Source organism: Vigna angularis, chromosome 1 (genome assembly GCF_016808095.1).
Source record: "Vigna angularis cultivar LongXiaoDou No.4 chromosome 1, ASM1680809v1, whole genome shotgun sequence".
Lineage (NCBI taxonomy): Eukaryota > Viridiplantae > Streptophyta > Magnoliopsida > Fabales > Fabaceae > Vigna > Vigna angularis.
Window position 1 is genome coordinate 23,184,856 of NC_068970.1, and position 21,064 is coordinate 23,205,919.

The 21,064-nt window shown below is 32.2% G+C and overlaps 4 protein-coding genes across 5 annotated transcripts; 1 reads left to right on the forward strand and 3 right to left on the reverse strand.

Annotated features, from left to right (window-relative positions):
* Positions 1–3,861: 3,861 nt before the first annotated feature.
* Positions 3,862–4,384, reverse strand: LOC108341764 (egg cell-secreted protein 1.1). The gene has a single exon (XM_017579415.2). It carries the CDS (start codon positions 4,362–4,364, stop codon positions 3,960–3,962), a length of 405 nt encoding a protein of 134 aa, XP_017434904.1. The 5' UTR covers positions 4,365–4,384; the 3' UTR covers positions 3,862–3,959.
* A 936-nt stretch (positions 4,385–5,320) lies between these two features.
* On the reverse strand, positions 5,321–10,091 carry LOC108334564 (uncharacterized). Of its 2 annotated transcripts, none has more exons than XM_017570417.2 (3): positions 9,771–10,091; positions 8,715–9,165; positions 5,321–6,008 (listed from the first exon to the last, which is right to left on the reverse strand). In XM_017570417.2, the coding sequence occupies exons 2-3, from the start codon at positions 9,059–9,061 to the stop codon at positions 5,522–5,524; spliced, it is 834 nt and encodes a 277-aa protein (XP_017425906.1). In that variant the 5' UTR covers positions 9,062–9,165; positions 9,771–10,091; the 3' UTR covers positions 5,321–5,521. The 2 variants fall into 2 exon arrangements, with proteins under 2 accessions (XP_017425906.1, XP_052727999.1); XM_052872039.1 differs by lacking the exon at positions 9,771–10,091 and adding an exon at positions 9,563–9,726.
* Positions 10,092–11,720: 1,629 nt separating this feature from the next.
* Positions 11,721–13,731, forward strand: LOC108331686 (isoflavone reductase homolog). Its single transcript, XM_017566559.2, has 4 exons — positions 11,721–12,193; positions 12,826–13,066; positions 13,190–13,393; positions 13,471–13,731. The coding sequence occupies exons 1-4, from the start codon at positions 11,864–11,866 to the stop codon at positions 13,632–13,634; spliced, it is 939 nt and encodes a 312-aa protein (XP_017422048.1). The 5' UTR covers positions 11,721–11,863; the 3' UTR covers positions 13,635–13,731.
* A 1,364-nt stretch (positions 13,732–15,095) lies between these two features.
* LOC108332398 (uncharacterized) lies at positions 15,096–20,215 on the reverse strand. The gene is made up of 10 exons (XM_017567652.2): positions 19,855–20,215; positions 19,582–19,647; positions 19,015–19,195; positions 18,309–18,505; positions 18,122–18,172; positions 17,320–17,411; positions 17,037–17,101; positions 15,768–15,865; positions 15,504–15,608; positions 15,096–15,405 (listed from the first exon to the last, which is right to left on the reverse strand). The coding sequence occupies exons 1-10, from the start codon at positions 20,131–20,133 to the stop codon at positions 15,268–15,270; spliced, it is 1,272 nt and encodes a 423-aa protein (XP_017423141.1). The 5' UTR covers positions 20,134–20,215; the 3' UTR covers positions 15,096–15,267.
* Between the last annotated feature and the right edge of the window lie 849 nt (positions 20,216–21,064).

The window sequence follows — 21,064 nt, forward strand, 5'->3', positions numbered from 1 at the left end:
CATTCTACACACTTAATTCAACCAAAAAGAGAACAAAAGAGAAGACTGGACTCAAAGGATTCGCACAACGCACCCTCACTCGCAAGACGAATTAACTCGCTGAGGTGTTGTACCTCATGTCCCACGCACAACGCACCCACTTAATTCGCTATGCGAATTAACTTGCTGAGGCTACAAGCCTCTGATCTCTCGCATAGCGCACCAAGATCGCTATGCGAAAGCTCAGATAGAGAGCACACCCCCAAACCCTCTCGCTTTGCGCCCATCTTGTTCTTCGAATTAAAAGGGTAGTGGTTCCAAACCACCATCAGTCGCATAGCAACATGATTTGCTTGGTGAATCCACAAACAGAGAGAAGCACCCTCTGGTAATTTGCACAGCGCAACTCGCACAACGAATGACCCAGACAGTGAGCACTCTCTACAGGGACTCGCTATGCGAGACAGCTCGCATAGCGACTCTTCATCATATGCAGAACGCAAATTCTGCAGAATCATACACTCACACCAGCCCTTACCATTTCTAGGCCTCTTATCCAATTTCTAACACCCCTAATTCCTGTATTACACCTAATTAAACTTGTATAGATGATTATAAACATTCCTACTACCATTCTAAAGTGATTAAGACTCAATTCCTACTCTAGAACACCAAAATCAACAACTTAGAGACCCAAATCCAAATTTATCACTTTTCACTCGTTTTAGACCATTTTGAGGTTCCTAACAAGTCAGAATTGACCTATCTGAGCTACCCAAACAACACAAGAACACACAAGACCTCCAATGTCCAAAATCACTACCTCTCAAATGACCTAAAATCCTAATAGTTCACTCAACACAATGTATACTCCCTTACCTTCCCTCTGAATCCTCATTTAGCAGAACCCATACCTTAAACATATCAAATTTCAAACATCACCTCAGCCCAACCAAATCCACAGTCACAAATTTCCAGCATATAGTTCAGTTCATACAGAAAATCTCAAAAATATAATTTCAACCCAAACAGCATGGTCACACAAAGATCAACACATTTACACATTTCATAACAATAATTTTTAAGAAAACCTAACTCCCCTTACCTTAGAGTAACTTGACTGAACAACTCACAAGAACCCTTCAACCGAACCTTGAGTTGTGAGAACTCAACAAAACACCACATTGGTGACAGAAACAACTCTTAGAGCTAGAATGGAGTGGAAAAATTGAAGAAGATGAAAGCACAAGACACATGCAACTAACAGAGATTTCATGTGCTAGTTCAAGGACAAAGAAGAGGTTGCATGGAGAGACTTACCAGCTTAAAACCCGAAATGAATCAATTAGTTGTGAAGCCCTTTACGTCGCGGACGTTTGAGCGACACCTAATCAGGAATCCACTGGCTCAGTGAAAAGAGATTGAAGAGAAAAGGTAGAGATGTGGTAGAGAGAAGGTAGAGAAAAAAAAACTGAGTTTTTAGAGAGAGACAAAATGCTTAAGCTAATGGGCCATAACTTTTTAAAGTTTGATCCTATTAACTTAAGACACCTTTTTTGCTCTATTTTTAACTCTATTTTTCAGGTCTCAGACAATATAATGAAAAAAAAAATTAAATTAAATATTATGAAACTAAAATCAACGTTTTTCAAAATAAAAACTATTTTGAATCAAGCTAATGATATATAAAACAAAAGAGTATTTAAACTTTAATAAAATATTAATAAAAGTGAGAATCTTATAAGATTTATAGAAATTCTAAGGTAACAATGTCATAATAATGATAAAATATTCTTCGAAACAAATATTTTTCCCACCGTTAAATAAAATATTAACAAAAATTGAGAACTCGTAAAACTTTTGTATTAAAATAAAAATTGTGAAAAGAAAATACACACATAGGATTTATATAGAATGTCTTTGGTCATTAAAAATATTTAAATATTTTTATAAAAGAAGTCAAAGTGACGATGGTGATCCGCATAGAGAATAGTTTTTAATTTTATTCTAAAACAGTGTAATTGCCCATAAAGTACAAAGTAAAGGTAATTTGTATTTAATGAAACAACAAACAAAAGGAGTTTGGTGACGAATTCCCTCATTCTGTCTATTATACAAAATATTTGAAACACATGTAGCATTCTTCAATTCTTTTTAAACAATTCAAAAAAATATTATTTAAACCATAATAACATTTTTATCCTCTACATTAAAATTTAAAATAATATTAATATTTTCTTAACATAAATTAAGATTTTCTTTATAAGTAACATTCAATTTAGAATAGTTTTTTTCAATTAGGAATTATGTATTTTTAATTTTTGGAGTCAAAATTAAAATTTTGAAATTAAATTTCAATATCAATTACACGTCTTGTATGCTTTACACTTTTGTATATTTATTTAGTTTGTAATTTATCTTTATATTTAAATTCTTACTTAGTTTTGTGAGTATATTTTGTATTCAGTTTACCTTGATGTATTATTTATATATAGGCTCAAATACTCTTCAAATGTTTAATGTGGTTTTTATTTTAATAAATAATGTTCAATTTGATTTTTTTATAATGTCATTTAAAGTGTTCATGGAAGATGTAAAATTCGTGTCATGTGTGAATTTGTGAATTTTAACTTTTATATTTTTTATTAAATTTTTTAAAATTAGAAAAAAAATTCTTCACTATTTTTAAAATTAGAAGAAAAATTCTTATTTTTTCTAAAATTAGAAGAAAAATTCTTCATTAAAAAATTATTTTTAAAATTAAAAGGAAATTTTTTTAAAAAAATATATAAGAAAAATTCTTTATTATTTTTAAAATTAAAAGAAAAATTCTTCATTTTTTTTAAATTAGAAGGAAACTTCTTTAATATTTTTAAAATTTTAAGAAAAACTCTTCATTATTTCTAAAATTAGAAGAAAAATTCTAATTTATTTATAAAATGTGAAGAAAAATTATAATTTATTTTTAAAATTAGAAGGAAATGTCTATATTATTTTTAAAATTAGAAAAGAAAATACATCTTTAGTTTTATGGCAATTCTAACCCTATCTTTTATATGTAGAAGAAATCAAATATAAATATAATAATTATATTCTAATAATATAGATAGTGTTGATTTAAAAATAATTAAAGAAAAGTTTAATAAAATATAAATTTTTATAAAAATTAAATTTAGTCTCAATTTAGAAAAAATAAAATTGGAACTGAATTAAAAAAATTAACAAAAAATATCACTAATAATAATTAACATTAAAAATATTAAGTTTAAGAACACAAATATAAATTAACATTAAATTTTATTTTTAATCGTGTTTAATAGAAAATATCACTAATAATAATTTATACAAAAAATAATAAAATTTAAAATAAAGGAAATTTTAATTTTGCATTTAAATAATTAAGTAATTTAAAAAACTAATATTGGAGAAATAAAGTTTAATTTATTGAAAAGTTTTTTAATTTATTTATATAACATAGTGAGTACTATATATAGTTGTAATTAATTCCCATATATTAATTTAACTTAATAATTATTTTTAAAATTTAGTTTGAATAAAAACTGTTGTTAACAGCAATTCACTTAAAAGTTAATATAAGATAATCTTTTTAAATAATAAAAAAAATTCAAAATATTAAATTTTAATTTACTGTATTATAAAACAAACATAGAACTCTCCAATCGTGCTGCACCGAGAGGGGGCCGGAGAGTCGGTAACCTGAGATCGGCTAAGATCGAATTGAACTTATAAATGAAGATTGATAATATAATTAACCTGCTACTTATCTTATTGCAGTTAACCTTTTCAGTATGAAAAACACAACCTGTATGTAATATTATATATATCATTGACTGAATTCAGAAAACATAACATGTAATCGTGATTTCCACCCAGTACAAGGATGCGTGGCAACATAAAGCTGAAAATGAAACAAAACAAAGCTCTTATTTGTTATTCATGGTAAGTCACAAACTCCAAAGTTAATTCCTTTGTGGAAGAAGCATAGATTTTGGTGGTGGTGGAGGTGAACGAAGAACAGCCTCCTCACAGTAACCCTCCAATACATCAGTCTCTTCATCGGTGAACCCCAGAGAGGCAACAATGTTTGGCCAGCAATCATGTCCAATCACCTTTATTGCTTCGCAGCAACCATGTCCGAGGTAGGTCTCACCATTCAGAAAAAATGTGACAATTTCGCCACTGCATGCTTGGAGTTGCCACAGTGAGTCCCAGCAGTTGGAAGGTTCACCCTCAAGCTTCAACCGAACCAAAAGGCTTGAAGAGGGGTTGGACATTGATCTTGACTCAACCATTGATGCTGAGAAGACCAATGCAGCTACTGTCACAGAAGAGAAAAGGACAAAGAGGGTGTGAGTGGAAGCCATTTTAGTCTAAGCAGATGATGAAAATGTGTTGGAGAGGATGATTCTTAACAAACCTTGGTTGGGATTTATATACAACATGGATTTAGTAACAACTGCTGTGAGGATATGAAGAGTGTCAAAATAATTAACTTATTTCATAGTGGTTACATAAGGGATAATTTGTTCAATAACTTTCTTTATGATTTTTTATGGACATTTCTTTATGATTAACCAATTCGTAATTAGTCCTTTGAGTTCTTTGGTCATTAAGATGGCATAAGCAAGGGAATTATAAATACACTTGAAAACCAAGAGTCTGCAAATTTACACATTTGTTAGACAATAAAATCCACTATAATTGGAATATGTTATTTTTTAAATTTGATTTTCGTTTAATCTATTGTTATAATTTTATTAAAATTTCATTTTCCTTACTTATATCTTAGTTAACTCTTTACTATTTTTTTTATTGCAAAATTACTATGCATATTTTTCCTTAAGTGTCAGTAATATAAAAAAAGAAGATTAAGCTTTACTTGCTGTTCACCACAAAAAGGAAAATGTAAGAAAATGTTTGTATAATTTTAAATAAACTAAAAAAGTAATCTTTTATTCCCTTTTCAAAATGTGAATATTGTATTAGACAATGATACTTTGACAACATTTTTTTGATATTTTAACATCATCTACGTGTCATTCTGTGATTAGTTCAAAATTATTATACAATCAATAATAATAATCATAAATACCAACATGGACAAATCATAAAATGACACGTAAATGGTATTAAAATATTGTAAAAAAAATGTTGTCATGGAGTACAAACACGGAAACTCACTCCATAAATTTACACAGTAAGTTTCCATATAAAAAAGACATTTTTCCTGTTTATTTTACATTTGATTCCAAAAATTTCATTTCCTTCACTCTTTTACTTCAATATGCACACTTTTTACAAGAAACAACGCTGTCAATATACTGCAAAACCAACTGCATTCCTCATCTTCTTCTTTTCTTTTACTAAGATATTCCCAGCACAGAGTCAATCACTATGAAAGTAATGAGATTTGTTTAAGAGATTGATACTTTTCAACTTATATTAACTTGAGGAACAAATCTCTGACAACAAATTTAAAGAAAAAAATCATGTGTCAACCATGCTGCATTGAGTTGGTACTTCATTCCTTGTCTAACTCAACTTGAATTGCTTGCAAGTTTTTCACAGTTGGCATATATCTTGAAGCTGCAAAGCCATAGGATGCTACAGTTCCTACAAGAACAGTGAGGACTGCAACAAAGAGTTGAACATTAGCAAGCAGTTCAGCCCGAACCTCACTCTCTTTTGCATGGCATGTGATATGACTATCCTTGAGCCTACAACCAGAGGGTAGCATGGGACCATAAAGAACAAATGCAGTCTGATAGAACCAGATTCCTTGCAGCGTTATGGCAATGCCATTACATAAATCTACTGGGAAGCTGGTAGACAGAAGGGCCCCTGCAATTGAAGATATAATGCAAAGGCCAATGAGGAAAGCAAGGAGGACATGGTAATATCCCTCAAGGCCTTTGTGTGTTGTTGAGTGAAAGTAGAATAGAAGATACTCTGCACAGAATGCTGTGGCAGCAATCAAACAAAGAGCACTCACCGGCAAGGGAAGATATCTACACAAGAGAATCAAGAAAATGAGAATGGAAAAGAGCCAATAGGTTATAAAGCAGCAGTTAACAAATAAATTAAGATTTAGGCAAACATAGACATTTGGAAATTGAACAAACTGGCAAGTATCAGACTTTCCAGAACCAATTTCCAAAATGCACTCCTCAAGCACATACATGCACACACGGGCAACATGTAGATAATACTTCTTATACATATTTCAATTCAGGGATTAACATATTGAAAGAATTAACATTTCCTAGATGAATTTAAGTAACACAAATTCTGCCAAATAGCATCACAAATATCTTTGTGATCTCCTTCCAACAGCATATGTACAATTGTACTAGTTATAGGTTTAATTAAGAACAATTGAGTGAAGAAGATATGGCAGTTAGCACTAAACTATAGGAGAGAAAACAGTCATGCAATAAAAGTCCGATGATATCCAGACTCGTTACTAAGAAAGTGAACTAATTGTCCGTTAGAATCTTCAGAAGCATACAACAAAGTTATCTGAAGTCAGTTCAAAACACTACATGAATAAAATAACCAGTAGCTCTCAAGCAGGCAGGAAACTGTTTTTCAGTTTTGTTTAAAGGCAACATATTTTATCACAAGAATGAAAGGGTGCATCGTTAGGGACTGATTAACAGAAGCATAAACTTTCGTGCTATAACGCAGCAGATAACTCTAGGTGGCCAAGAACTAATTATATAATAGAAAATCAGAAGAAAGAGAACCGGTACGTTCCTAAAAATTCTAAGGGACATTTTCACCTTCAGAGTTAAATAGCTCATACTGTGGATTTAGTGAAGCTTTTACCATGGGACATTTGGGTTTTCACTCTCAATTTATTTACCTATTCAATCAGAATGACTTTTCTAAAATGAAATCGGATACTATCATTTCCATTTGTCAGTGCATGGTGAATAAAAAATGTTACCATCATGAGGTTCAGAAAAATGTTGGATGAATTGGTACCTTCATGTCTACTAAAATGTGTTTGAGAAGTTAAGAATTGGATAATACAGAAAGAATTACACTACACAGAAGAAAAAACATCCTAGTGTGTCATGCCATCCTATCACTCATTCACCATCAACATCTTCAGGTCCTATAATAATTGACGAGGACATGGATAGGAACGAAACATCTCAAAGAGGGAAACTACAAGGGCCGTGGTTAAGGCTAAGGAGAGGGAATCAAGAATCGAACAAATTGAAGAAGCTTCTAGAGGAAGATTAACCAGAAGTACAGTTAGGGAGCTTGAGGAGGAGCTCGTACAGGGTGGCCAACTTTTAAGAAAGATGAAAATAGTATTTTTAGTAAAAATCTTAGTTTGTACTCTTCTTTTATGTTTTGTGGGATTAGCCCCCTTGTTTGGACAATAGAATAACCTTTAGGATGTTTGACTATGCCTTTAGTAGCTGTGTTTGGACACAAGTGTAGAGAACGGGGTTTGTTTGGCCACATCCCACACGCCAAGCCCTATAAGCTCAAGTGTATTTTGAACATACCTTGGATGAATGATTTGAGAGCATTTTTCTAAGAGATTGAAAGAATGAGAGGTATGAACTTCTATCTTATGTAGGTTCTTATCTGAGTTCTAGGAATCAAGTGGTGAACACCCTCCTTATCTTGTTTGTAAGAGGTGCAAGTTCTCTGCTTCCTTCTTTTCCTCAAGTTACTCTTCTCCTTTAACTCTTTCCTTTCTTTGAGTTTTCATCTCTTTCTTTCTTTGGTTCACTTTCTTTGCCTAACCTTTGTCATCCAAACAAACACCATCAAAAACCTCCTTCTCCAAACTCACCACACCCTTGTGACAAAACACCAGCAAAGATTTTATCAAAACATCATTTAACCAAAAGTTCTTGGATCGAACTTGACAAGCAAGCTTTGATTCCAAAGACCGGCACCTTATCCTCAAGAAACTGAAAGAACTTGATCCAAACCAATCAAACAATCCAAAAACCATCCAAAATCCTAGCCAAACTCAATTCCAATCGAATTAATAGCATTAGAGTGATGCGCAAGCAAAACCATCCAAGAAACTTGAGTTTCCAAGGTAGAAGTTGGAAGTGGACTGCTCTCTCTTCAAAGCAACACAGAGAATGATATCAACACCCTGCTTTATCTTCTGTTTAGTTTCCAAAGTAAATCAGATGGAATAAATTATTAGAACCTTTTTAACCGTGACTAGAGACACATTCAAGCAGAGCTGCAGCATTCATTGTTTTTTAGATTAGAATAACTTATTCTTAACTGATGGCTACCAACAATTTAACATTCCATTAGCAACATATTCGTTTTCTTATCAGGCTCTAGAGATTGTTAACCCATTTTGCAAAAGAAAATGCCAGAAACATAATAAGAAGAAGAGAAACAACTTAGCTAACTTATCCCTTCCGATAGCAGAGTAACAGTATTATAGATTAAAAACATTAGAATCAACCGGCATTCAATTTTTCAGACCAGAAAAAAAGGAAGAAAAACAGAAAAAGAAAGATTTGTATCGAATAAGGCATTGATCTGCCTTGACTAAAAGATATGGGAAATATCTATTCTTAACCAATGGATACCAATACTTTAAAATTGAATTATACAACATAGGTGTTCAATATTACATGTATTGAAGAATGGATATTGGTAATGAATTTTAACAAGAAATGACCCACACAATAACAATAAGAACAAGAGCAAAAACTAACCGTGTCTTTTCCGAGAAGAGGGCAACAACACCATAGATAAGAAACATTAGAAGCATTCCAGAGTGCTCAAAGTTGTTGAAGTAAGTGGTGTTCAAGGATCCATCTACAAAAAACCTAAGGTGGGTTGCTAACAAAAGCTCCACACACAAGTCAATGAAAGCACCAATTGAAATGACATAGAGCTCCAAGTGCTTGAGTCTCCCATTAAACCCTGGTACTGGATTCCAAACATGGACTCTGAATGTCTTAGGATTTGATACATACCTCACCACAGATCCCCATATATGCCATACCCCAACTAGAAGAAACAAGGTCCCTGGTAATATATGACCTATGAAAGATCCCATCTTCCTAGTTCTCACTCAACTGGATCTTTGAATGATTCTTTAGCAGTTCAAAGCAAATCGTTGACCACTATAAAATCTCCTCCTTCCACACCCACCAACCAATCCTGTTATGGATAAAAACACAGTCATAATTCCAAATTTCCAATTGCAACTCCTTGGATCAAAGATTCAGTATAATGTTTATCAGTCATAATAGCTAGAAGTTTGCTAATCAAGCAACCCTAACCCAATTCTTCTGCTAAGATTCCCTTGTAGAAAGACTGATATCAAGTGTCAACTTCAATTGTTCATTTTCAGGGAAAACACAATTCAAGTTCCACGGAGTAAACTAGCTAAGCTAAAAGTAATCTATAACAATTAATGGTCAGAAAATACACTAAACAAAAGAAAACCTGCCACCAAACCCAAAAGCCAAAAACTGTATACTGGGAGAAAGAAGATAAGAAGATCCATCTATAAGCCAGAAAATTTGTCATATTCAGAAACCCAAATAAATCTAACCAATTATCTTGTGCTCCTGAGTAAATCTAAAGTAGATTTCTTTCGCTTCTCTTGCATAACAGAGACAAATTGTGTATTTGTGCAAGCAAGTGAAATTTTAATTATAAACTAAACCCAATTGTATAAATAATTAGGTACTCTACATGGAGCTTAAGAAGTCCTAAAGGAAGAGAATAATGATGAAGAAAAAAGGGTTTGCTATACTTACTGTAATGATATGGCATATCATAAGCAAAGATTGATTGGCTTGGATGAAAAAAAAAAAGAGAAGAGAGAGCCCAATGATTAAGCGATTATAAATTATTATGGCTCTCCAATATACAACACTAATATCAATGATTTCATTGATTTCAATGAGCAGCAGCAGAGAGTGAAAAGAGGGTGGTGATAGGTGTGAAAATTAGAAGGTAGAAAGGATGTTATGATGAGTAAGGTGGAGATGTGACATCAGTGATAATAAAAGTCTGTGTCTTGGTGTCAGGGTCTGAGAGAGAACACCAACGAGGCCAATAGCAGAGGTTTCTTTTAGCGAAATACTATAAAAGGAAGAAAACGTGGAGAGATACACATTATTTGAATCAAACTACCATGTGTTCTTTCGATAAATCTATGACTGAATGTTATCATAATTATACAATCAGTTTATGTTAATTTTGTTTAACTCAAATCAAACCCATTCAATTATGATTTTTTACAAACAATTTAATTATAAACAAGCTTGTTTAAGTTCGACCAATCAGAGTTAAATATTTAAACTTATTCAAATTTAGATTAGTCAAACACAGTGAAATCACTTTAGAACTTCTTATTTTGATGATGATGTGATCTTTTCATCCTCTAAAATGTTTTATATCTTATATTTAACAAAATGAAGGATTATTTTTCAATTGTTATTTTAATTTGGTATATATATATATATATATATGTATACCTCCATGGATCCGGAGTGAGATCGACTGTCCGAAAAAAGTATGACGACCGTTCCATCATACGAATCTAAAGTATAATTATTAATGAAGATTAAACTTATAGGTAAGTATTACTTATTAAACATTGGATTGTGATTACAATGTCACTGGACATAAATCCATTTCAAAACTTATAATATATGGTAAAAAGGTAATTGACTACACGGTGAATTTAAGATCAATCGACTAAAATATTAACTTGAGTATTAAAGTTAATTTGAAGATCAAAGTGTATTTTGGCGTTTAGATATCAATGACATAAGATACTCAATATAATTTTAAGTGACTAAAATTCAGCTTTAAATGGATTGAATTGATTAAAATTAAATTTGTAACTATCTCATTGTCATGAATATACCTTCCTTTAAAATCAAGTTCTCACTTTCATTTTTTCCCACGTTTAAATGTTGGGTTTTCTAGATTGTACATCTTCTTATTAGGAAATTCTTTTGAGAGAAAAGGTATTCGTTTTTTTTATCAACCACTTTCAAAGCTTTTAGAATATTCACAGATCTTACCTATATCTATTTATTTGCCTTTCATGTTTTTACTGTCACCAACGAGGACAAAGTTTTCTAGGAATGGTTTTTTAACTATTAATTAAATATGTAACTCAGAGTAAAAACTATTATTACAGTAGTATTACAGTGTAAACACAAGAAAATATTTTCACAAGCTGAATCAATAAACTCTGTAAAAGAAATAAAACCAAAAAAAAAATATATTTTGAGTTAAATATGATTTTAATATAAGAATTTAAAGTGAAATTAGAATTTATTTCTATTTTAAACTTTGATATATTTTAATTTTAAATTTTAAAAATAAAATAATATAATTATTTTTAACTAAAAATTATTAATTTTTGTTTATTTATTAAATAGTGTTTTAACTTAACATTTAAATTAAAATTTGTTAAAATAGTGCAAACAACTCAAAACAATTCTAAAAATACTATGAGATGTTAAAATAATTTAATATAATTAGTTTACAAGATTATATTAATTACTTTTAAATTATATAAAAATTTGAGATAAAAATGAATTTTGTGTGAAATAAAGCATATTAATCCTAAACGAAACATTTCTTAATATTAATTAAATAAGTATCATGATTATCTGTACATTCCAACAAGAAACTCACTAAACTATGTCAAAAAGGTCCCCTTTTTTTGTTCAAAATTGGCTAGCTCATTCAGTAAACAGAGTCAACCTGAGATGGATGTCCACCTACCCAGCTACCCACCTCCCTCATTTCTTATATATATTGTTAGCAGTAGCAGGAGCAGAGCAAAGGGAATAATCAATTATTGAAAAGCACTTTTTGAAGTGAAGGAATGGGGAAAAGCAAGGTTCTTGTGGTGGGAGGAACAGGCTACATAGGGAGAAGGATAGTGAGGGCATGTTTGGCTGAAGGGCATGAAACCTATGTTGTTCAACGCCCTGAGTTGGGTCTTCAAATTGAAAAGCTGCAGATGCTGCTCTCCTTCAAGAAACAGGGTGCTCATCTTGTTCAAGCCTCTTTTTCTGATCACAAAAGCCTTGTGGATGCGGTCAAGAAGGTCGATGTTGTCATCAGTGCCATCTCTGGTGTTCACTTCAGGACCCACTGCATCACTTTGCAGTCCAAACTCGTCGATGCCATCAAAGAAGCTGGGAATGTTAAGGTCAACCCTTCTTTTTCTTTTTTTCTTTTAAAACCTTTTTTTATTAAAACCTTCAATTTATCAGTTTCAAATGTTTTCTTATCTCATCTTGTACTGCCTTTCATATCATTTTAAGAGTTTGACAGTAATGTTATATTTGTTTATTACCTCAGATTTTGGTTTAATTGAGCATTTGCATGTGGAATGATTCCCTTACCTACTGCACAAGGCAAATACACTTGATACAGTAACATTTTTCACTCTTCATCATGCATAAAATAATAGAGAAATTAGATACTTTTGTTAAAGCACTGTTTTTTTAGCATGATCGTCATTCATATGATATAATGTTGTGTCCCACTTGTACTAGCTGTATTTACCCTTCGTAAAAGGGTTATTTATTTTACTTTGTTATGATGAAAATCAGAACAATTAGTTCAACTATGCTGGATTAAGTACATAGCTTTACACTTTTAAACATGTACTGTTTCTTTATTATCTCTTGTTTATTACACCATTTGCATTACTGGAATCACATTCTTAGTAGCTCCATTAGTAATATCTGTTTCCACTCTCTGGTAATGATACATGTACATGGACACTACACTGATACTAAACAATATCATAATACATTGTTTGTGTTTTCCTTGCAGCGTTTCTTGCCTTCAGAATTTGGATTAGACCCAGCAAGGATGGGAGATGCATTAGAACCAGGAAGAGTAACATTTGTAGATAAAATGTCTGTGAGGAAAGCAATAGAGGAAGCCAACATCCCTTTCACTTACATATCTGCAAACCTTTTTGCTGGATACTTTGCTGGCAGCCTCTCTCAGATGGGGTCTTTTGTTCCTCCAAGGGACAAGGTGCATCTCTTTGGGGATGGCACTCTCAAAGGTCAATACCAAAGTTTCAACAAATGATTTTGTTTGAGTCACACCACATTAAGGTTTTTGAGTATCTCTAACATCACAGTAAAATGGTTTGTCATTAATTGTGACATTTCTATGATGACTGCAGCTGTTTTTCTGGATGAAGATGATGTTGCAACATACACAGTCAAGGCAATAGATGATCCACGAACCCTTAATAAAACATTGTACCTAAGGCCACCAGAAAATATTCTCTCCCAAGCAGAGCTTATTGGAATTTGGGAGAAACTCATCGGAAAGGAACTGGAGAAGACATACATACCTCCAGAAGGCTTTCTTACAACACTGAAAGGTAACACATTTGGAAAGTAACTTTATTTTCTTAGACCATTCGTTTTGATTTCTAATTTATGTGAATTTGATTTGCAGGGTTGGATTATAAACTTCAAGTAGGGATTGGACACTTTTATCATATATTCTATGAGGGTTGCTTAACAAATTTTGAAATTGGAGAAGAGGGTGCAGAAGCTTCCAAGCTTTACCCTGAAGTGAACTACACACGCATGGATGAGTACCTAAAAGTTTATGTGTAAAATGAACTCGTTCTGTCTGAGTTCTGTGATTCAAACATGAACAAAGCTTTTAGCTAAAATAACCTTAATTTAAGGTGATGTTTTTGTGATGGGGAAAGTGGCTTTTTCTGATCTTGAAATGTCAACCAGTTTAATTGCTCTATCATTAAATAAGCTCTATTCTTTTTGAAAGGTCACAAAGTTACTTAGAATTTGAATCAAAATCTACAAAGTATGTAACCTTCACTTGAGAAAAAAGAAAATTTCTCCAAATATTTCATTCTGGTTTATGCATTCAGACAAATCTCTAGAGGTCAAACTTTTATACCTACGAAGTGAAACAAAACACATCAAAACTATTGAATTGGAACAACATTCAAGTTTTGGAACTCTTTGCTAACTGATAAGGTCGAAAACATTAAAACAAACCCAAAAGAACATGATGTAAGATTTCTTGTACAGTTCAGTACAAGAATTCAGTAACCAATTTTTGTTACAAGTACGGTTAGATTTTTTGTAATTCTTGGGATATGTTAATTGAGAAGAACATTTCAATATTTAGATCCTTTTGCTTTCATTATAAAGTTATATGAATGTTACAAAGTATACTGTTTTGTTTGTGTCATGATATTTATCCATTTCTCCAAAAAAAAAAAAATAGATACTTCTGACATATTTTTAACTGAATCTTTTTTCCTTCTCTAATAGGACCTAACCCTTACTTGACCAAAGTATATTTACAATGATTGACTTATTTATTTCAACTATAATGTCTTCCCTACCATTACAAAAGAAAAATTATGGTAAAATATACACTTTGGTTGTTACAAAATATTTACAAAATTTGTCGATTGCGATTTTTTTGTTTAAAAACTTAAGTCTAACACCACTCTCACCAACAACTAATTGATTAATATTTATTATGTATGTATTTTCTTATCATGCTATGAATAAAAAATAAGAAAAACATACAAATTGATCATTATAGAAAAATCAAATATTGACCAAAGAAATATTTAGTTATTAAAAAATTAAGAAACACTTGTATCTTATACTATTATAAGATAAGAATAGATAATAGTTAGAAATAATATTTTTTTATCAAAACCTCGTAAATTGAACAAAAACAACTCAATTGATCAATTTAGTTCACATCAGGTAAAAATACATTAAAAGAATAATCTTAAATATTAAAAAAGTTCCATAATTTATTAAATTATCATATACTTTAAAAGAATAATCTTAAATATTCATATATATAATTGTATAACATGCAACACTACTCAATCCATCTCTCATTGAACAATAGCTAATAGTTATGACCGCCTGTTAAACTATTTAATTGATCTTTTTATCTTCAGTAAAAATTGTTTTGTTTTAAACGATAATAGATGAATAATTATGATAATAAAAAACTAAATTAACTCTTAAACGAGATTATTAAAACCTATGTTTTTCAGCAAGTCATGTTACTCTTCTTACTTTTTATACTTGTAAAAATTTGTTCGTTTTGATAATACATTAAAATCAACTTTGACCCCGAGTGAGCAATGCTATGATATAATTATTCATACTACAAAATGAGTCTGTAAATCCATCCAGATTCCAAAATCAAGGCTGCTGCTGCTTCAGAACCTGAAATAATTTTGTAATGCTATACTATACAACCTCTAAAGCCTTTTCTAAGGGCGGTTTCATCCAAATTCCTTCCAATGAAAACGAGCTTGTTTGTCCTCTTCTCGTTAGGTTCCCATGTTTTTCCTGGACAGCCATCCAACATGGAATGCACCCCCTGATAGTATTAGGGAAAATGGTGTAAGGGGACCTATGCACATGGGAATGTTTTGGTAATTGAGTTTTGAATTGAGTATTGATAGCATGTGAGAGAACCTGAAACACATATCTCTGATCAGAACCATCCACTGACAAGACACCTTTCATTCTGTAGAGGTCCTCTCCTTTTTCTTCAATCACTCTCTCAAGCCAATCGTCAACCTAGACCGTCATATGAAAGGAAAGTGAGGATAAGATCAACCATTAACAAAAGCACCGAAGATGTAAAGGTTGAAGCATAAAATGCCAAATGCACACGAAGCAATTCAGTGATTTTAGACTATTTTGTGAAGGGTTAAAAACAAAAGGAGCAACAATTACCTCATCAAGATCCAGAGTTCCCTCTGCAACTATGCTGACACTGGAGACAGCAGAATCATGCACATGGTCATGATGGTGATGGTGATGCCCTTCGTGTTCTGTGGATATATTGGAAAGATCAAGTCATGCAGCATCGCAACAGAACAAATGCTTAAAAATACTCTGGAAACCTATTTTATCAATCAAGTTGTGCAGCCTTTGTTGTTGTTGTTCTTGTCATATTGTATGAATTACACCTAGGATTGGACAGGGCGTAGGGGAGTCTAGTGTCAACATAAGCATAACATATCCTTGGTTTGAGTAGTAATTAATAAATTTAGGGATGCGGTGCATTTTTAGCTCAGCGTCTATATTATGCTAAACAGGTGTCTTTACTTTCAACCTCCTCTTATTCAAACAGTAGCATACTAGAGCTCTAAGTCCTTTTCCAACATATTTTAGCTAATTCAAGGACCAGTGCATATTAATTTGATTTGCCTGGTGATATGATGACTATCAGTCTTGTTTTCAATGGAAACTAGGACCTTTTCAAAAGAATAGTTAAGTCTTCATTATTACCCACCCTCTACAGGCTTCACGTCTTCTGAATGACTATACAAGACCTAGAAGATTATTTTCATTTGCTGGACATTTTCCCCAGTATATATTTCAGTCATTTTGAATCTCCAGAAAGCCCTTCAGAGGGAACAATGTTGATTGTGTTACCACTTCTGTTATTTAGGGCTTTTAATTTCATAAATAGGGTTTACAATTTTGGTTTATTTATTGCTATGTTTTTTAAGGGTTTTAATTTATTTTGGACTAACTTATTTCATGTTGGAACAGGCAATTAGGAATAACTTACAACGGTATTTGGCTATGTTGGCTTTATGGTCCTTTGTTAGAGATGCTTTGATAATTATATGATCGATATTTCCTTCGTTCAGATGATTACATGATTGATATGAAGGGACACTCTATCATAGAGAAGTTCTCTGGGTTGCTGTTTTCCTAAATAAAATGCGCCGAAGATAAATGCTTGACTTTCTAATTGGAAAACATCCACTTCACTATTCAGTAATTCTATATTAGTATTTCGGAAAGAGAAGGATCCAGCAGAAGTGCAATTGTAGTGTTAGTACCTTGGTAAATGGTATTCAATAAATTCAACATGGTCCAGCAACACCCTCTGTTTTCCATTTAGATATTACTGACCTTTTTTACAGCTTGCGCTAACAACATAGTTGAAAACATAACGAAAAAAGTGGCAAAAGAGTTTAGAAAAATTACCATGTCCATAATCATCCCGATGGCTTGAAGCAGATGGACATTCTCCATGTACCTCAGATTCAATTCTGCAGTGACAACACATTCGATTGAAAAATAGATAATTTCATAGAAAATACACCACATATATAAACATGCATCGTGATTTATCATACTCAGCCATATTAATTAGGAATGAAAAGGAGAGCATGGCAAGAAGGGATGCATCAAGTACTATAGTGGGACCTAAAATATAAAACAAAGGTAGCAATATGTTAGAAGATACAACAAGTTGAACACCTATTACCTCTCAAGATCATATCCTCCCACACCAAGAACAAAGTCCATGTCAACAGATCCAAATTTAGCTTGCATAATTTGTGCCATCCCATTGATGTGCTAGCAACAATTCACAAAAATGAACTACTTCCATAAGCACTTTTGCTTGGGGAGCCATGAAAACACAATGCAATAGAAGCTGATGCAAAAACATATGAACAAAAATCAAAGAACAACAATCTGATTCATTTATCCAAAACAATTTGATCTATCAAAAAAATATAAAAGAAAATCAACAGGCATCAATCTGATCCTTTTTATGAAAAATAATTGAATTTCTCTCCTAATGTCTTTCTCAAACAAATACACAGTCATAGTTATAACATAATAGCATTTATATATATATAGTAAAAGGTATCACATATGACAGTTTCCCTAGAACAAGGATTCAGTTTAACACAAAATGACAGATCCATTCCATCCATATTGGAAAATCAACACAACGGAAGAACTAGTATCAAATATCAATCAACACAAAAAAATGGTTTAGGTACAACCCCTATAGCACATTCTATATTTAATCCAATCTAACTACCAATCCTCATCATACGCCACTTAAAAATAGAAATATAATCATAAAATATGTCGTCACCAAGGGCAAGTTGTGCTCTGTATGAAATTTGTATAAGTCATGTAGATAAATTCATTTCATGATCCTAGTTTAACGCAAATACACATCACCTTTCTTACTTGCTAAAAAGAACTCAGCTACCATCCTAGTTCCATTAAGGAATAAAATGTGTAGAGGATCCACAAGTAACACAACGCACCTTAATTTTCTTAGTCAATAAATTTAACTCGGACTCAGTAACCAAATCTATCTGCAAAAGCAATTAAAGATAATCAGAAACTAGAAACATGGCAACAAATATCTTAGAAGTCAATATTGGAACAAAAGGAAGTAGAAAAAGAACAAAAAAAAAATACTACCATAGAATCTTAAAGGCAGAAGCTTACCTTATTCAAAATAATACGATCAGCATATGCAACTTGTTCTACTGCCTCGTTAACCACAAATCTTGGTTTCACTTCATTTAAATGTTTCATGGCATGCTTGCAGTCAACCAAAGTCACAACTCCATCCAGTTTCACATGCTGTGAGACCAGTTCATCACTGCAAAATGTTTCAATAACAGGAGCAGGCTTTGCAAGACCTGAAAAAAAGTTTAAACTTTAAGCACTAAAAACTTTCTATTGAAATTTTTCATAGACCAAACGGATAAGCTAACAACAGAACATACATTTTATCACCACACCCTTGAGCTTCCAAACAAATTTTGAGAACTATGAAGGAAATTCCATAAAAGAATTCTAAGTTCCAGATGACCACAAGTAAAATTGCTGCAATAGGATAAGGAAATAATGAGAACTCATTATGGTTCCCCAAAATTGAAGCATTAAGATAAGAGAAGAACTCATTGGGGTTCTACAAACTGTTCTTTATAATATCCCTTTCATTAAAATACAAATATATTTTCAGTTTCTCTTCACATAAGATCCAAAAATCCCAAAACAACGTGAACTTCATACTGCCACAAGGAGAATGCTACTTGACAATTAGGACATTTTAGTTTCAACTTGCAAGCAAAGCCAACCTCCAACACCTCAATTCCACTGCATAAATTCCTTTAATTTAATTACATGAGCAGAGCAATTTACAAACCTGTTGTTTCAATAACAATATGATCAAACTTGTCTCGTTTTTTCCTAACCAATTCCAACAGCATTTTGACAAGATCTCCTCGTACAGTGCAGCAGAGGCAACCATTGTTAACCATGATAATCTCTTCACTCGCAGAAGAATGACTAGCAACCAGTGATCCATCAATATCAACCTCCCCAAACTGCATTTACGCCAACGAGTCAAATTCATAAATAACAGTAAGCTCAAAACATTACAAGGGCAAATCCTCTAAAACACTCCAAGCACTCAGATTCTTCGCTTACTTCACAATTGCTCCAACTCCAAATAAATAAGACGCCAAATAATCTTTTCAACAAGCCAACTGCTAGTGACTAATTTAGCTCTAGTCATTATCATTACAAAAAAGCTACCTAGGCGATGCCATGACTTATAAATGGTCCAAAACATCTATCATAGTTAGCAAAAAGACTACTAATTTAAAATAAGTGGAATTACAGAAATCAAGTATTTTCAATTAAACTTGACGAGGCCATCATCAAATTACACAGAAGTTGGTACAAAGATAGGTAAGGTAGAATTCAATACCTCATTTTCAATTACCGCTATCCGTTTACCATGTCGAGATGTGAGAATATGATTAAGGAGAGTAGTCTGCATTACCCAAAACTCAGTTATTAACTGTTCATTTGGTTAAAACCCAAAATGAAAAAAAAAAAAAAAACAGAACACATAGCAGTGCATTATATGTGGTGATTAAATGAAGTCCTCTGAAGCTATTTTTGTTAATTTTATGGTTTTCTCTTTGCAAACCGTTATCTTTGTTCTACAGAGGAATATAATATGAGGGGAAAGCGACACCTTTCCAGAGCCAAGAAAACCAGTTATGACGGTAGCCGGTACGCGATTATCGAGGGCGAGCGAAGGAGCTTCGGGAAGATTAGGGTTTGGAGCGGAGACCATGCCTCGGAAGGTTCCAGAATAAGGGTTAGAAAATTTAGTAGTGTTAAAGTGCCGGGCAACGAGGGAATGGAGGGTTCTGATTAACGGAAATGCAGCGAGAGAATGTTGAAGAGGAGACTGATGGTGTTGGAAAAGGGTTCTTCCGGAGGTTCTGAGAATGGCGTACCTTGCCGCCATTTTTGCCGTGATGTGCTTAAACCCTAACCAGGGTTTGGGTCTTCGTAATTCTGCTTCTCAAATAAAAGTGAAAGCAAATGTGTCTATGCCACTTATTAATCTATTCTATATGATACATAAATTCTTTCACTAAATTCAAATAAAATTACTTTTTATCATAATTCTCTTTTTTTTTTCACTCTTCCATTTTTTATCACTTAGACCTTGTTCTTTTGAGTGGATTTGAGGGGATTTGAAGATAATTTTTTTTTTCGTTTATTTGACTGAATTTAAAAGTAAATGAGAGTGAATTTGAAAATAAAATTTGTGAGAATTACTATAGAATTGTATTGACGTGACAAATTAAAAAAATTTATTTCCAAATTCACTTTCATTTACCTCCAAATTCACTCAAATAAACGACAAAAAAATTTATGTTCAAATCCCCTCAAATCCTCTCAAATCCCCTCAAATCCACTAAAAAGAACAAGACCTTAATTGAGACAAAGGATTAGAATAAACGATATAGTATCTTGCATGTGAATGAAGTCAAACAAGCTTGTTACCATATTAATTCTTATCAACAAATGTAATACGAAGACTTATTTGTTCTCTTTTAAATCCATTTGATGTTTCATCAACAATTTAATTACCAATCTTTTATATGTTTTCATTTTACATCTTACAAGAAAATTCCTCAAATTTTATTTTGAATAGATGGTGAAGAGTATTTTACGTTTTGAGAAGCATTTCCCCTACAAAATTATACCTCTTCATTATAAGACGCCAAAAACTTTATTGTTCAAGAAAATTTCTTCAATTTTTAGATTTCAAACATTCATATAGGACATTTTAAACACGCAAGTTTAAAATGTCTAAAATGTAGGACATTTTTCCACAAGATAAAAATGCATAATTTTTTCATTATTTACTTTTCCTTTTGGTTTCTAAA

Excerpts from the sequence above, each read along its gene's own strand:
- LOC108341764 (XM_017579415.2), bottom strand. The coding sequence starts at position 4,364 with ATGGCTTCCACTCACACCCTCTTTGTCCTTTTCTCTTCTGTGACAGTA.
- LOC108334564 (XM_017570417.2), bottom strand. The coding sequence starts at position 9,061 with ATGGGATCTTTCATAGGTCATATATTACCAGGGACCTTGTTTCTTCTA. Across the intron at positions 6,009-8,714 it reads CTCTTCTCGGAAAAGACACG|ATATCTTCCCTTGCCGGTGA; the intron begins GTTAGTTTTTGC and ends TCTCTTGTGTAG.
- LOC108331686 (XM_017566559.2), top strand. The coding sequence starts at position 11,864 with ATGGGGAAAAGCAAGGTTCTTGTGGTGGGAGGAACAGGCTACATAGGG. Across the intron at positions 13,067-13,189 it reads TGGGGATGGCACTCTCAAAG|CTGTTTTTCTGGATGAAGAT; the intron begins GTCAATACCAAA and ends TGATGACTGCAG. Across the intron at positions 13,394-13,470 it reads CTTTCTTACAACACTGAAAG|GGTTGGATTATAAACTTCAA; the intron begins GTAACACATTTG and ends TTTGATTTGCAG.
- LOC108332398 (XM_017567652.2), bottom strand. The coding sequence starts at position 20,133 with ATGGCGGCAAGGTACGCCATTCTCAGAACCTCCGGAAGAACCCTTTTC. Across the intron at positions 19,648-19,854 it reads GTTTTCTTGGCTCTGGAAAG|ACTACTCTCCTTAATCATAT; the intron begins GTGTCGCTTTCC and ends TGGGTAATGCAG. Across the intron at positions 15,866-17,036 it reads TCGGGATGATTATGGACATG|AACACGAAGGGCATCACCAT; the intron begins GTAATTTTTCTA and ends ATATATCCACAG.